The 14,473-nt window shown below is 35.9% G+C and overlaps 1 protein-coding gene across 1 annotated transcript; it reads left to right on the top strand.

Annotated features, from left to right (window-relative positions):
• Positions 1 to 764: 764 nt before the first annotated feature.
• LOC139900733 (uncharacterized) lies at positions 765 to 1,229 on the top strand. The gene has a single exon (XM_071883492.1). It carries the CDS (start codon positions 765 to 767, stop codon positions 1,227 to 1,229), a length of 465 nt encoding a protein of 154 aa, XP_071739593.1.
• The last annotated feature ends 13,244 nt before the right edge of the window (positions 1,230 to 14,473 follow it).

Genomic DNA, 14,473 nt, shown 5'->3' with positions numbered 1-14,473 from the left:
AAGCTAGAGAAAATTAGAAAGGATTTTTTGTGGGGTTTTGAGAACAGACGTGGTATATCATTGATTAGTTGGAACCAAACCATGAAGAATAGAACTCACGGTGGGCTTGGTATTGGAAGCCTAAAATCTAAGAATTTGAGTCTTTTAGCAAAGTGGTGGTGGAGGTTAAAAGCGGAGAAAAATGCATTATGGGCTCGTATCATCTGCTCCATATATGGGCCTTCAGGTGGGCTCCGTAATCGCTCTCCATCTGTCAACTCTACATCTATATGGAATGGTATTATCAAGGTCGGCTCCGAATTTGATTCTTGCGGTGTGCCATTCACATCATCCATTATTTGCAAGATTGGTAATGGGATGGATACTAGTTTTTGGCATAATGTCTGGGCCACAAACACATCGCAACCACTTAAATTGTTATGCCCACGACTATTTGCTCTTGAGTCCAACCAGAATGTTTCTGTTTATTCGCTTACGGTAAATGATGGAAACTGCTTAAAAGGTAATTGGTGCTGGAGAAGTGAAATCCGAGGTAGAGCCCACAACGAACTCGAAAAACTCGATAAGGTGCTTTCAAACTGCAACAATCTGTCTCTCGATGATGATTCGTGGTTTTGGAATCTCAATGATAAAAAGGTTTTTAATGTCAAAGATTTATCGCAATTAATTGATAAGGAAACGTTGGGTTCTAACACGGGTTGGTAGCTGAGACTCCTTGGCTATCCTGCATTCCAAAAAAGATTAATATTCTGGCTTGGAGAATAATGCTCAATGCCCTAGCTACGTATAGCAATCTGGTTAGCCGAGGTATTTCTCTTCCATCCTCTCTGTGCCCATTTTGTAACACAGAGGTAGAAGATTTGCTTCATTTATTTGTTAAATGCAAATTTGTTGTTCCGTTGTGGAAGAATATCTTATCTTGGTGGAACTCTAGTGATCCTATTCCGGTTGATTTGAACAATGCATTTGGTTCTACTTGTTACCAAATGGGATCATCTAATGCATGTAAAGCTTTTTATGCTTCAAGGCTTATTCTCTTATGGTTGGTTTGGAAATGGCGAAATAAGTTGGTTCACTCTCCATCGGATAAAAGACAATCCATTCTTAATGAAGACGTTTTGGTGGATCTTAAGATTCTTTCATTTTTGTGGCTTAAAAATAGATCGAAGCTGGTTCTTGGCGAGTTCGAAGATTGGAGATGTAACCCTTTGAGTATTGAAAAACATTAGTATTGTCGACAAAGTTGTCTGCCCAAGTCCTGTTCAATCCTTAGGCAAAGCATGTCACGACGTGAAAAAAAAAAGAGACGTTACAGAAAAGGAAATGCAGACAAGCAAAATGCAACAATATCAGCGAAATCAGTCAATTCGGTGCAACAAATGAGGAAAAAAGAAGTTTCTTTTATTTCTATGTTTAATATTTATTGTATTATTCCAGTCCGAACTTTAGAAATTTCGCCACTGCGAGGGAGTGTTAGATAATAGGTTAGACCCAAGTCCAATATGTGGGCTTGGATCCATTAGAGTTTCTAGGATACCTATCATCCTTGTATCGCTATAAATAGGACATCAATAATACAATAATATTCATGGGTTTATATTCTCCAACAGATTCGTGATATCTTGACTAATTAGTAAGGGCTACCAATGAAACTTTTATAAATTGCTAGCTAGACTTCATACCTTTTTCTATATATCTCAACTTTGTCACATGCATTACAATCAAAGTAAATGGATAGAGTGTGATATACGTTAGTTAAATGAGATAAAAACTGCATTTCCCTGTTCAATGTGGCATGAGAAGGGTAAGAATGAAACTTGACTTCGGGTGCGTTTTGATAAATCTGAATGATTATGCACTGAATGGTTCATAATCTGAATAATTCAAAGGTTCTGAATGAATTTAGTTCTAAATGACATTGTTTGATGATTAGTTTGAATAAACAATATAAATGAATTAAATCAACTTATTATCGTTTAACATTAACAAAAACTTCAATATAGTTATTTGATAAGTGTCCTGAAATTTAGCTCTTAATGGTTAAGAGAGTGTTTCAGGTCTTAATGGTTCAGCACTGAATGCTGAATAATTCAGCACCATATGTCATTCAAAAGTCATCAGAAACAAACACACTGAACGCTGAATGGTTCAATATTCAGTGCTGAATCATTCCATTAAGAGATAAACAAACACGTCCTTAATCTTGAGAGTAAACTGAATGAATGCATACTTGAAGTATCTAAAGATCATTCAATCAGTATGTTTATTAAGTTATGTTGACTAAATTGACGCCTCAATTCCCTCTTTTGCACATGCAAATAAGACAAACAAAGGAAGAAAAAGAAGGAATAGCAAGCTACAATATTCTTTTCAATTTTTTTTTCTTTTTTTTAAGAAATACCTATATCCAGATAGACATTAAATAACTTTTATTAAGGACTGTAGGTGCACTGCTAAAAGGCAGGTGTCCGGGCAATACAATTTTTTTTAAGGCGAAAAACATCATATATTGATTGAAAGATCTTCATCAAAACAATGAAGATACGTACAATACAAAGGCGGATTGATCCCGGCCCAATTGAAAATGCAAGATTACAAGGAAACTAAAAACATAATAAACACGGATTGTCCATCCAAACATAAGATTGAAACCCGTTGCAAAGATTGAGATTCGATGCCCAAAGAAAAGTTTTGAGCTTAATGTTACGAACCAAGACCGAACGACATATGAACTTCCCATTGAAAACAAAGTCATTACGTGCCAACCAAATTGCCCAAATAGTCGCGGGTCCAATTAACTTCCAAAACTTTGAAGCCTTAATTCCCATGCCATAAAACCAATCAAACGAAAAAAGCTCGATTGACCCCGAAATCACCCAATAGATTTTCCACCATCTAAACAAATCCGCCCAAATTTTAGACGACCACTTACAATGAACCAAAAGATGGTTGACTGTTTCAACTTCTTCCAAACACCAAATGCATAAATTCGATTGAGACGAAGGCAAAATGTGCCTATTAATAAGCACATCTTTAACCGAAATACTATTACGAATTGCGAGCCAATGAAATAACATAACCTTAGACGGAACATTATTTCCCCAAATAACTTTCGGCCAAGTTGGAGATGAAACAATGTTAGATTGAACGAGTAAGCGAACTGCATCAGAGACCGAATAAACTCCTTCGGCAGAGGCTGTCCAAAACAGGTGGTCTTCACATTCCAAGTTAACCACAACATGAGCCAACCAACGCATTAATTCCAACAGTTTGATCGAGTTATCAAGGGACAGAGGTCTAATTACATGTAAATCCCACACACGGTTACCTTGAAACTGATCACGACAGGAACTAAATTGAGAAACAGTAGCATAAGGCAAAGAGCACTCATCAAACAGTGAAGGGAAATGATCTTTTAACACGCATCCATTAAGCCACATATCATGCCAAAACAAAATTTTGTCCCCTCTTCCTAACTTCCACTTCCACACGTTTGACCCCACGATACTTTGAAGAGAGTTATCTCGTTGCATATACACCAAGTCTCTCCATATAGGAGAAATTTGAGATAAATTGAGAGACGACACATTTAGCGAAAGATTTCTTCCAAAAGCAACCCCAAAAGAAGACGTCACAATGGATTTCCAAAGGCTAGACTTATTGGAATTAATTTTCGCCCACCATTTAGCAAGCATTGCTAAATTTTTAATACGAAGCGGAGTAACCCCTAACCCGCCCAAATCTTTGGGAAGACACACAGTATCCCATTTCACAAGACATGTTTTCTTTTTAAGACAATCACCCCCCAAAGAAAATTACGTCTTAATCTTTCTAATTGTTTGATAATCGCCACCGGAGCCTTGTACATAGCCATATAATGAATTGGGAGATTAGAAATCACCGCATTGACCATAACCAAATGACCACCAAATGAAAGACATCGACCTTTCCACTCGGCGAGTTTCTTTTTAAACTTTTTAACAATTGGTTCCCACATTGAATTTCTACTAGAATTGAACCCAATCGGAATACCAAGATATTCCAATGGAAACACCCCCACTTTGCAATCGAAGATATATGAAAAACTAATCATGTCCTCCTTAGAAACATGAATGCCATAAAACGTAGTTTTAATAGCATTCATTTGGAGCCCGGATAGTTGGAAAAACACACCCAAAATATATTTAATACGATTCAATTCTCGAGTATTGGGTTGAGCAAATATATCGTGTCATCCGCAAATTGAGAATGGTTAATAACTAAGTTATTACCAAAATTGCACCCCGTTAGAAAACCATTAAGTAAATCTCTTGAAAGAAGTTTACTTAGAATCTCGGCAACAATAGTAAACAAAAAAGGCGACAACGGGTCACCTTATCGTAATCCACGATTCATTACACCTTCCCAAGAAGGAGATCCATTTAAAAGGACCGAGAAATGAATATTAGAAACACAAGTAACGATCCAAGATATAAACTTTGACCCGAAACCCATTCTATGTAAAACCAAGAAAAGAAACTCATGCGACACACAATCATAAGCTTTTGAAAAATCAATTTTGATCAAAATTAAAGGATTCTTTTTTACCTTTGCCATGTGAACAACTTCGTTAACCACCATAACACCATCCGTTAAAAGTCTTGAGGGGAAAAATCCATTTTGATTCTCGCTAATAATTGAAGGAAGTGCAACCTTTAGTCTGTTAGCAATCGTCTTGGCTAGAATTTTATACGGGGCGTTAATCAAACTAATCGGACGCATTTGATCCATATTTCTCGAGGCATTGGATTTTGGAATCATCACGATGAAAGATGAATTGAAGCCTTTTGGAATTCGTGAAATTGAGAAAACATTTCCATTACATCATCTTCTAAAAAACCCCACCCCTTTTTAAAGAATTGTAACGAATATCCGTCCGGTCCGGGAGTTTTATTACCATCGAAACACTTGATAACCGAAGACACTTCAGAAACAGAAAAAACATCTTCTAAACTACTGTTAATGAGATCTGGAATTTGGGCCAGGCTAAGAGAAGCCCAATCGATGTCTATAATATTTGACCTAGAAGGCACAACAGTGAACAACTTTTCAAAAAAACTTACAGCGTGTTCCTTTACAATAAGGGGATCTTCAACCCAGGCACCATTGATTTGCATCCCAGCAACATAAGAAACTTGTTGCCTAATACGCTAAACAAGGTGAAAGAACCTCGAGTTTTTGTCACCAAGTTTTAACCAATGAGATCTTGACTGCAAACGTCTTTTTGATTCAATCTTGATGTCGATTTTTTTTTAATAACTCTTAAGGGCTGCCAGATCAACTAGTTATGTTTGAGTCAGATCACGACCTTTATAACAGGTTTTTAAATGTATTATCTCGTTTTCGATCTCCTTAAGACAAGTCATGTCTTTATCTTGATGAGACTCGCCCCAAATCTTTAAGTCGGCTTTTAACAATCTCAACTTCTTACCAACTCTGAAAGCTGCCCAACCAAACACCGAATACCCATTCTACAAACTTTCACAGAAACGAATAAACCCTTATTTATTAAACCAATTATTATTAAATCTAAAAGGCCTAGGACCCCAGTATAGCAACTTTTTAGCCCAAATGATGGGCTTATGATCAGACCGATCCGGATGATCAGTAACAAGAATTGCATCAGGCCAAATCAAACTCCATTTGCTATTGATGAACACTCTATCTATACGGGAAAACTTACCCATTGCGCTTTCTCTCAAGATAGAAGCTATCCAATGTTTTCTTGTCCACCCTTGGATTAACGAGAAGAAATCTAATCTCCAAATCGAGAGAAGGCCACCCGACCTCCCATTAGCTTCCATTTGCAATGAATCGAATGCATAATGTCTCCAAATTTCATTCAAAGTTGGTTGATCGACCACCTTAACCATAGTTTCTTGTATAGCTAAAAATTGAATTTGAAAGCGATTGACTAAGGAACCCGCCATACGACCTCTTGACTTGTTACCGAGGCCTCGGGTATTCCACGATGCAATCCTCATGGTTTGGTTTTCAAGGATGGAGTATCCTCATCAACTATATCTTGCATTAGAATCCCAAAATTGACCAATTCCTCTTTAAAAGAAGGTTTTTTCCCCAAACGTGTTTCGGTTTTGTTTATTCTGTTTCAACACAGCCCCATCACCCACCACATCAGCAATTTCACTTTCTGTATCAAAGGCACTAGAAAGATTTGAAATAATATCAGCCCCTATACTATCGACAGAAGCTTTTTGACTCTTAGAACTTTGAACTTTGCCTACATCTTTATTCTTGTCTAAACTTGAAACAGGCACACACCTATTCTTGATCTTATCACACGATTCCTTACAGCCTAGGTTAATACACTGATCATTCTTATCCGGACTGGAACATTTAAGTTTAGATACAAATGAAAATTCATTATCAGAAGAGATAAAAATCTGGGAATTGGAAGGGGCAGGTTTATTTGGGGAATCAGAAGAAAGGTTAGGGTAGTCATTTAAATTAAGGTTAAAATTGCCTTGCTGTAAAGGGGAGTTGGGAACTGATACAGACTTTTCAACTTTTACCCCTTTGTCATTACTTTGACCCATACCTTTTGTCTTGAAAAGGGACCACTTTATTTCCTCCTCTGCTTTACTGGTTACATTTGACTTCTCCCTTTGTACTTTCATAGCTTTAGTAACCTTTTCCATAGAGTTGTGTACACCCTTTGGCATGCTTACCAGATTTGACACACTTGACTTTTGAGGGGATTTGAAATTCAAATTCAAACCGGTAACGGGTATTTCACCTTCTTCCAACAACTCATCAACAACTAACGGCATAAAATCCGGCACCGGAGAAGCCTTATTATAACCGGATTCTTGAGCTTTAGACTCCTTAATATCTTCTTGAAGCACCTGATTATACTCACTGATAATAGTATCACTCACCAATTCCATGAACTCATCTTCAAACACCTCCTCAACCCATACTTTACCAATATCACAATTATTCATTTTAGCCTGATCAACTTGATTAATGGGTTCTGGGTCATCAGAGTCTATAAGAGCTTGCAAAATATCTGCACGTTGTAGATTATGAGAGAAAGAATCGATATGAATAACTCTTCCAAACACGCTTGCAGCTTCAATGGCACAGTTGGAAGAACTACAATTATAGGGGATCCCTTTGATGGCAACTTTTGCAATTGTAGAAAATTTATTTTTGTATTTGCTCATTGGAATCAACTCAATGAATTCAGATTCATTTGGAGTTGGACCTCTTGTCATACTTTTGAAACTATCCTTGTCTGCACAACATACAATATACCCATAAGATCCCCAACTTGAAACCGAAACAATAGCTACGGATCTACTTTTTAACCATTCGAACAATTTTAGTGCCTTAATTGGCACCTTATCCACAATTAACGCAGTCAAATCAAGCCGCTCAGTGACTTCTTGATTAGCCGACAAGTTGATCACATGTAACCAGTACTTGGGATTTTTCAGATTTGAAGACTGATGGTCATCCTTTGGAAAGTGGTTAACATCAGCTTTTCTAATGAATTTAGTATTAAGACCTTTTTTAGCGTACCCTATGAGCATAACCCGGCCATTAATGACCTTGCCATTCATCTCATTCATCGCCCTTTTAGCTTGATTTAAAGATTGAAATCTTACAAAGGCAAAATTACGGTTCTGTTTCCAGGCTATTCCTTCAATTAGCCCAAAGTTGCAAAACATATTATTAATGGTTTCTTGATTAGTGAATCTTGATAATCCACCTAAAAACAAAGTAGATTTTGGGGAAAAGACTTGATTAGTGTTATGATTATGAACTGGGAATTTTTGAGAAGACTGGAATTGATTTTTTAGTGGGATTGAGTTTGGGAAGGTAGGTTTAAAATTTGGATTTGAAGATTGAAAATTTTGGGAAACGGAAGGGTGAGTCGTTGGGCGAGTCATTTGGGTGTTTTTCCGGGCAATACATAAGTAATAACGAATTTTATGCATGTTTGCTAAGGTAGCTCCCCGCAACGCGCGCACCCCATTCATCTTGTGTATACTGAGGTTTATGATCGATTTGATGTAGGTGTGGATGCTGTTGGGCCCAGCCCGATTATGATAGCTGAGTTTGTTGGATATCTGGGCTATGATCGCGTGGGCCAAAGAAGGAAACAAGCTGGGCCAGACGGTTGAAACGAGCATGGGAATTATTCTGGAAGTGGATGGCTTATAGGCTTTTGACAAGTCAACAAAGCAAATTGGAAAAGGAGTCTACTAGTTTTAGATTTAAACTATTGTTTTTATTTTGATCTTATCTTTTGTTTTAGTATTTTTAGCTACGTATGGGACTAACTGCATAATGAGTTGAAAAATACAGTTACCATTCACAATGAAAAAAAGATTATTAGTGACTAACATGCAATATGTTACTCGTAAACCATCCGTTTAGATCTTTGCTAACCTACTACTCCATCCTTCTAAATTTATTGTTCACTATTCTTTTTTTGGACAGCTATTGGGATCACCCGAGGGGGACTAAACCATCCGTTGCGATCATCTTCCGTTTCGACTATGACGATGCAGCGATGAAATTGTGTTTTTAATATGGAGCCAACGGGGGTCGAACTCCCGACCTCCCCTAAAGGAGGCAGGCCAGCAACCGCTAGACCATATCACAACTTATTATTTTTTGGAATTCTTGAAATTAATTGTCCATGTCCATAAATAGTAAAAAACTAGATTTGTGGTCCGCGCTTCGCGGCGGATTAGTGTCATTTTAACGCTACTACATCGTTAGACAGTTTTTGGGCTGAAAGTCATCAAAATGTTGTCCACTCTTTCCAGACCATTTACGCAATGCCCAGCAACTGTTATGGTTTGAGGCATCCTTTGTTCATTTTTACACTCTAAATTATTGAGATAAGAACAAATAAATGTTTGAATTTGTTGATAATAAAAGAACAAAAACTACAACTATGTTAGTGTAAACTTTCATAATTCATATTTATAACTTTTACCAACGACAAAAATAAAAATAAATAATTAAAGTTGTACAAAAAAATATTTTAAAGAAAAAAAGAAAAAAGTCATTGTTAAGAAATAGGAGTATAAATACTACGCATATTTTTTCAATGAACTTAACTTTTAATTTAATTTCAAATAAGTTAAAATTAAAAATTAAAAATTAAAATTAAGATAATAAGAAATATGTGGGCTTTTTTTATCTCGTTTAATGTTTGGGCTTAAGCCCACCAGAAAAGGCTTGAAATCTGCTCATTTGTGATAGAGTTTTGGTATAAGTTAATTTTCTTTATCATTATTCAAACACCACACACTTTCACATTTGCTTTATCCTCTACTAAACTGTATCTGAGTTTATCTTCTTGAGTTTTCATCTTTAAAGCGTTTTCATCAAAAAAAATTTAATAGTTTCTAACTTGTTTTGTTAGTATATTTTTAGCATAAATAATATCAAATCGAGTTTTATATAAACGATTTTTTATATGTATGCTTTCTCTAACATTCTCGTTCAACAAATCTAGAAAAAATAAACGTCGTTATTAAGAAACTCATATTTTTCTTTTTAAAGTGGTATTTGTAGTAGGTTGATGGTGGTGATGGACGGAGTTCGTGGTAGGGCGATGATGGCGGTGAACGGAATTTCACGATGGTGGTGGTGGAGGTCGATATTAGTTATAGATCTCTCATCGTAACAATTAGAACCGAAATTTATGTTAAATCAAGACCGGAGACCGCATCGGTCGGAAAAGTTGTTTTGGGTTAGAATTTTTTATTTTTTCAGTTTAAGATTAAAAATTTTCAAGTTCATGATCTTGTAAGTTCGTATATTATAGCGATATATGCTTTTATTTTTCAGTTGTTTTTTGTGTTTGTTATATTTTCAGACTTTGTTTAACTAAAAATAAAAAAAATTTGTCCTCAGATCTGTTTAGTTCTAGATCCATATTGGTTGGTGTTAGTGTCGACGTGCTCGTAGCAGCGGTATGGTGACGGTGGCGGCGGTGCTGGTGGAGGAGTGGTGGTTGGGTAAGAGGTAAAAAAAAAAAATGGTGGTGTTGAAGATCTAAAGATGTGAAAGAATATTGTAAACTGTGATCTTGCTTGGCGGCGGTGCTGGTGGAGGGGTGGTGGTTGGGTAAGAGGTAAAAAAAAAAAAATGGTGGTGTTGAAGATCTAAAGATGTGAAAGAATATTGTAAACTGTGATCTTACTTTTGGTTTTTTTTTTTTTTTTTTTTTGCAACCTTGGGTGTGAAAAGACAAAAGTACCCCTGGTGGTTACTGTTATACTGTAGCAATTTCGTTGATGTGGTGGGATTTAATGGTATTGATTGTTGCCGACATCGTTTTTGCTAGAAGTTGGTGTTAGTGGCGAATTGTTGCCGGAAGTGGTAAGTAGCTGTTGACGGTGGTTTGTTTCAAAAATGGTTGGTGGCGGTAGTATTTTATGGAGGGTTTTTATAGTTGTTTTTGGTGATAAAAAATTCTTTATTAGTCTTTGTTAGTTACTGTATTAATATTAGTATATGATTTTTGTTTTAAGATCTACTCCAATTTATTTATTTATTAGATTGTTTAGAATCGATTAAAGTAGATGTTAATTATTTAGTTAAACTTAAAATCAGAATTCAGAATAAAATCAGAAGATAAAGTAAATTATTTCCCAAAAAAAAAAAAAAAAAACTACTGTAGCTACAGTGCGCTACAGTAGCTACAGTGTTTTTTGGGGTATGTGGCGGGTTGTGGTTGGAGGGTGTTGTCCATATTTAGTATATAGTATAGTATAATAATGAGATAAACTTCTTTTATAACTCTACTATATTAATGTAAGACAAAAAGATAGGTAAAAAGTTAGTAGTAAAATTGAAAAATAAAAGTAATACAACGTAGTAATGACACTGTATTTGTTAAGTTGTGTGGTTTTTAATAGGGGAAACAGATTTTTAGAATGGGGGGAATACATTTTTACCTACGAAATTATAAATTTGAATCGAAAAATACGCATATACTCTCTCCGTCTCATGTTTATTGTCACAAGGTAAAAAATACACAGTTTTAAAAATTGTCATAAAAGTACTGTACTTTTTATTTGATATCTAGTTTTATGCTTACTTTTTTCTTTCTCCATTTATTATATTCACATACATTATGGACATAATAGAAATCTTAATCTTTTTATTCTTTTATACTTATAAAAGTGGACAATTAATTTGGGACATCCTAATATGAAATACTGGACAATAAATGAGGGTTGGATGGAGTATTACTTTGTGCAAGAATAATATTTTCTCCGTCTCATTATTATAAGTGTCTATTACTGATTTTTCAAATTTTTTTTTTCAACTTTGACTTTAAGGTGCTGTTTATTTTTAAAATGTCTTTTACTTAAGATCTGCGGACCATGTCCGTAGAAAAGATATGACCTAAAGGTATATATACTGAATAGTGAAAACTGTTTGTTTTTATGAAATGACTCAATAAGACATTAGTTTATCTTATGTGTTCAGAAAAACATCAATCTGCAAACGCGCAAACATATGACATAATAAGATCCACAAACCGATAAATAGACAACACCTAAATATATTTATTTTGTTATGTAATATTTGATGAAAATTATATGAATGGATTAGATTTTAAATGGTATTTAAACAATATAAGTTTCATCAAATATTATATAACACATATAATGTAATTTACAGTTAAAGTTGAAAAAAGGGTTTTAAAAAGTCAATTGTGGACACTTAGGTGCTGTTTAATTTTTTAAGATATTTTTGTCTGAAGATCTGCAGAATAAGGTAGAGAAAATGTGACCTAAAGGTCTGTATATTGAACAGTGAAAACTAATTGTTTTTATGACTCCAAAATAACATAATGTGACTGATATGGTCAAAACGGACGGTTTTATTTGTGCGGTATCGTTAGGTCGCAACACGTCAGAATTAGCTACCAGAAGAGAGTAATGGGTTTTTAATTTATATTTAGCTAGGGCTTCCTAGCTATAACTCACCTACTTGTCTTCCTTTTAACGAGTAAGTGGTATATATAACTCGGGTTCGTATTTTTGTATGTTTGCTCAGTAACGTGGGACAAAAGTGTCTATATAGTTAACCCTAGTGACAAGAGGTGATAGATTAAGATTAACTAATAATAGTCTCAGCTTCCTAGAATAAACACTAAACCTCAATCAACTAGGCTATGAACCTAACTGATTTGTCACTAAGAGTTTAGGCTTTGAAGATTATGGCTAAGACGGATATCTCTACTCCCAACGTTAACCTTAGAAGGTTTAAACGACCTTATGGATAGGATCCTAGGTACATGAACAAAGTGGTATATCCCTAAAGGAAAGTCTCAACTTGTCTTAATCCTAGTTGGTCTAACTAGAGCAATATTCCACCACTTAATACTATGCTATGCCTTAACATTAACGGATGTGCAATCTTAGATATTCTAAGGTACTGCTAATCGGACTAGAAGTCTCTCCTTTGCGATCACTTACTCAACCCCGGATCATCTTACAATATCTCAAGAACATTGCTTCTGACGCGAATCATACTTCTGAGCAATCCAGTGTTCACTGAACTCTATATTGCCTACTATAATCACAACCTTAAATGGACAGCTCTTCTTTGACGAATAAATGTTTATTCGTACGTAGGTACTATATCCCTATTGTGACGTTAAGCATACATAACTACTTACCTTGTATCTTAGGGTTGATCAGGTCCCAATACTAGGTTATAACCACGTGAATAAGCGAAAAGGGTGATCCGTAAATTAAACTTCTAAACCGTCAAGGTTTCAGCATAATAGTAGGATAAGTTTCAGATAAAGTATTCAACATATAATAAACATTTGTAACAGATAGATAAGCATGCAATATGAAAGCAACTTAAGATAACAAGATAACTTTATAAAATTAAGGAAGGCTTTCACCGTTTACAGACGAGATCTGGACCATTACAAGTGCTGACATCCTCTAGACTGCTCCTATTACAATCTTTGCCGTTCGCCTCCGGGTACTTAATTTTCCGCTCGGAGGTGAGAAGGCCTTGAAAGCTCTAGTGAGAGAAAGTGTATTGTAATGAGAGAGTGAGGAGAGGTGTGTTGAAATTGGATGACAAAAAGCCTTTAAATAGACTTGGATTTTGCCAGCAAACGGATGGCAGGCCGTTTGCAGGGGCCGTTTGCCAGACCAGCCCGTTTGAAGGGGCCGTTTAACCTGGCCGTTTAGCAGGCCATTTGTGAGCCAGGCAAGCCGTTTGGTAGGCCGTTTGGCTTGCATGGTCAACTGATTTTGCTGAATCGTAACTTTATTTCTTGTATTTCACCGTTTTCGCTCTAGAATCTTCGTTTTAGCTCCGTTTCTCTTGATTTTTTTGGCATCGTCTTTGTAATTACTTTATCTCCAAATTTAACCAAAAAAGCGATTATTTTGCCGATAAAGTTTTGAACTTTATGCTTTTGGGACTCAATATCGGGGGTAAAAACATGACTTTGTAGCCGATATCAAATATCCTACACTTAGACTTTGCTTGTCCTCAAGCAAACTTTTGAACTTTAAACACTGAAGACTTTTATTTATAGTTATCAAGCGGTCTTTGTTCCGCAAGATGGAGGAGTGAAAACTTAGTTTTTTCTTTTTTTTATTCTCAAACCCTTTTCCGCAAGCATGAGAGGAGGTTACATAACTGAGGCTATCTCACTCGGGTCACTCATTTCACTAAAGTGTTTAGGGTGTCCTATAGTTCTAAGAAATGAAATCACTCTTAGCCAGTCATGCTCACATTCTTCGTCATAGGCTTGATCAAGACTCAAATCTTCATCACTTATTTGAGAGAACTTTCAGTTATCGTCTCAGCTTGAATCGTGAAGAGATGGTGATTTGGAGGTTTCTGGGGTGCGAAGGGTTTTGATAGATATGAGTTTCTTTTGAAAGATCGAATTTTTGGTGATCGTTTTAGCTTTTTGCCAGGAATTTCAAGGTGAACATCCTTCTTTTTGACTGCCAGGAGTTCTTTTTTCTCGAATCTTTTCTGGTTCTGCTCCTTTTTCAGAACCTTTATTCATCAAAATATTTTTGTTTTTTTTGCAAGCATCTTTTGCTTTTCTCTTCGAGGTCTTCTTTCATTGGCGGTCTTCTTTGATAGTTGGCTTCGGATGCTCGCATTTTCTAATGTGGTTTTATAGAGGATTTCCCGAAAGGAATGATTTTGTCAGGATTTATTTCTTTAGGAAGTAAATATGATGGATCGGTAGTGGTGGATGGAATTGTGGAATGGAGATGGAAATGAAGGTGTGTAATGGGGGATGTTTTTATCTTCACGAATAACCGAGGTTCTAACTTAGTCATCCTTGTCAAAATGTGTGATTCCGACATGTAGGTCAAGAGCAAGTTCTGATTCCGATATGTTAACATCGGTGCGCTCAACAAAAGTATAGTGAAGCACTAAA

The sequence above is a fragment of the Rutidosis leptorrhynchoides genome, chromosome 3 (assembly GCF_046630445.1).
Source record: "Rutidosis leptorrhynchoides isolate AG116_Rl617_1_P2 chromosome 3, CSIRO_AGI_Rlap_v1, whole genome shotgun sequence".
Classification (NCBI taxonomy): Eukaryota; Viridiplantae; Streptophyta; class Magnoliopsida; order Asterales; family Asteraceae; genus Rutidosis; species Rutidosis leptorrhynchoides.
This window is presented reverse-complemented; position numbering and strand designations above follow the sequence as displayed.

Excerpts from the sequence above, each read along its gene's own strand:
- LOC139900733 (XM_071883492.1), top strand. The coding sequence starts at position 765 with ATGCTCAATGCCCTAGCTACGTATAGCAATCTGGTTAGCCGAGGTATT.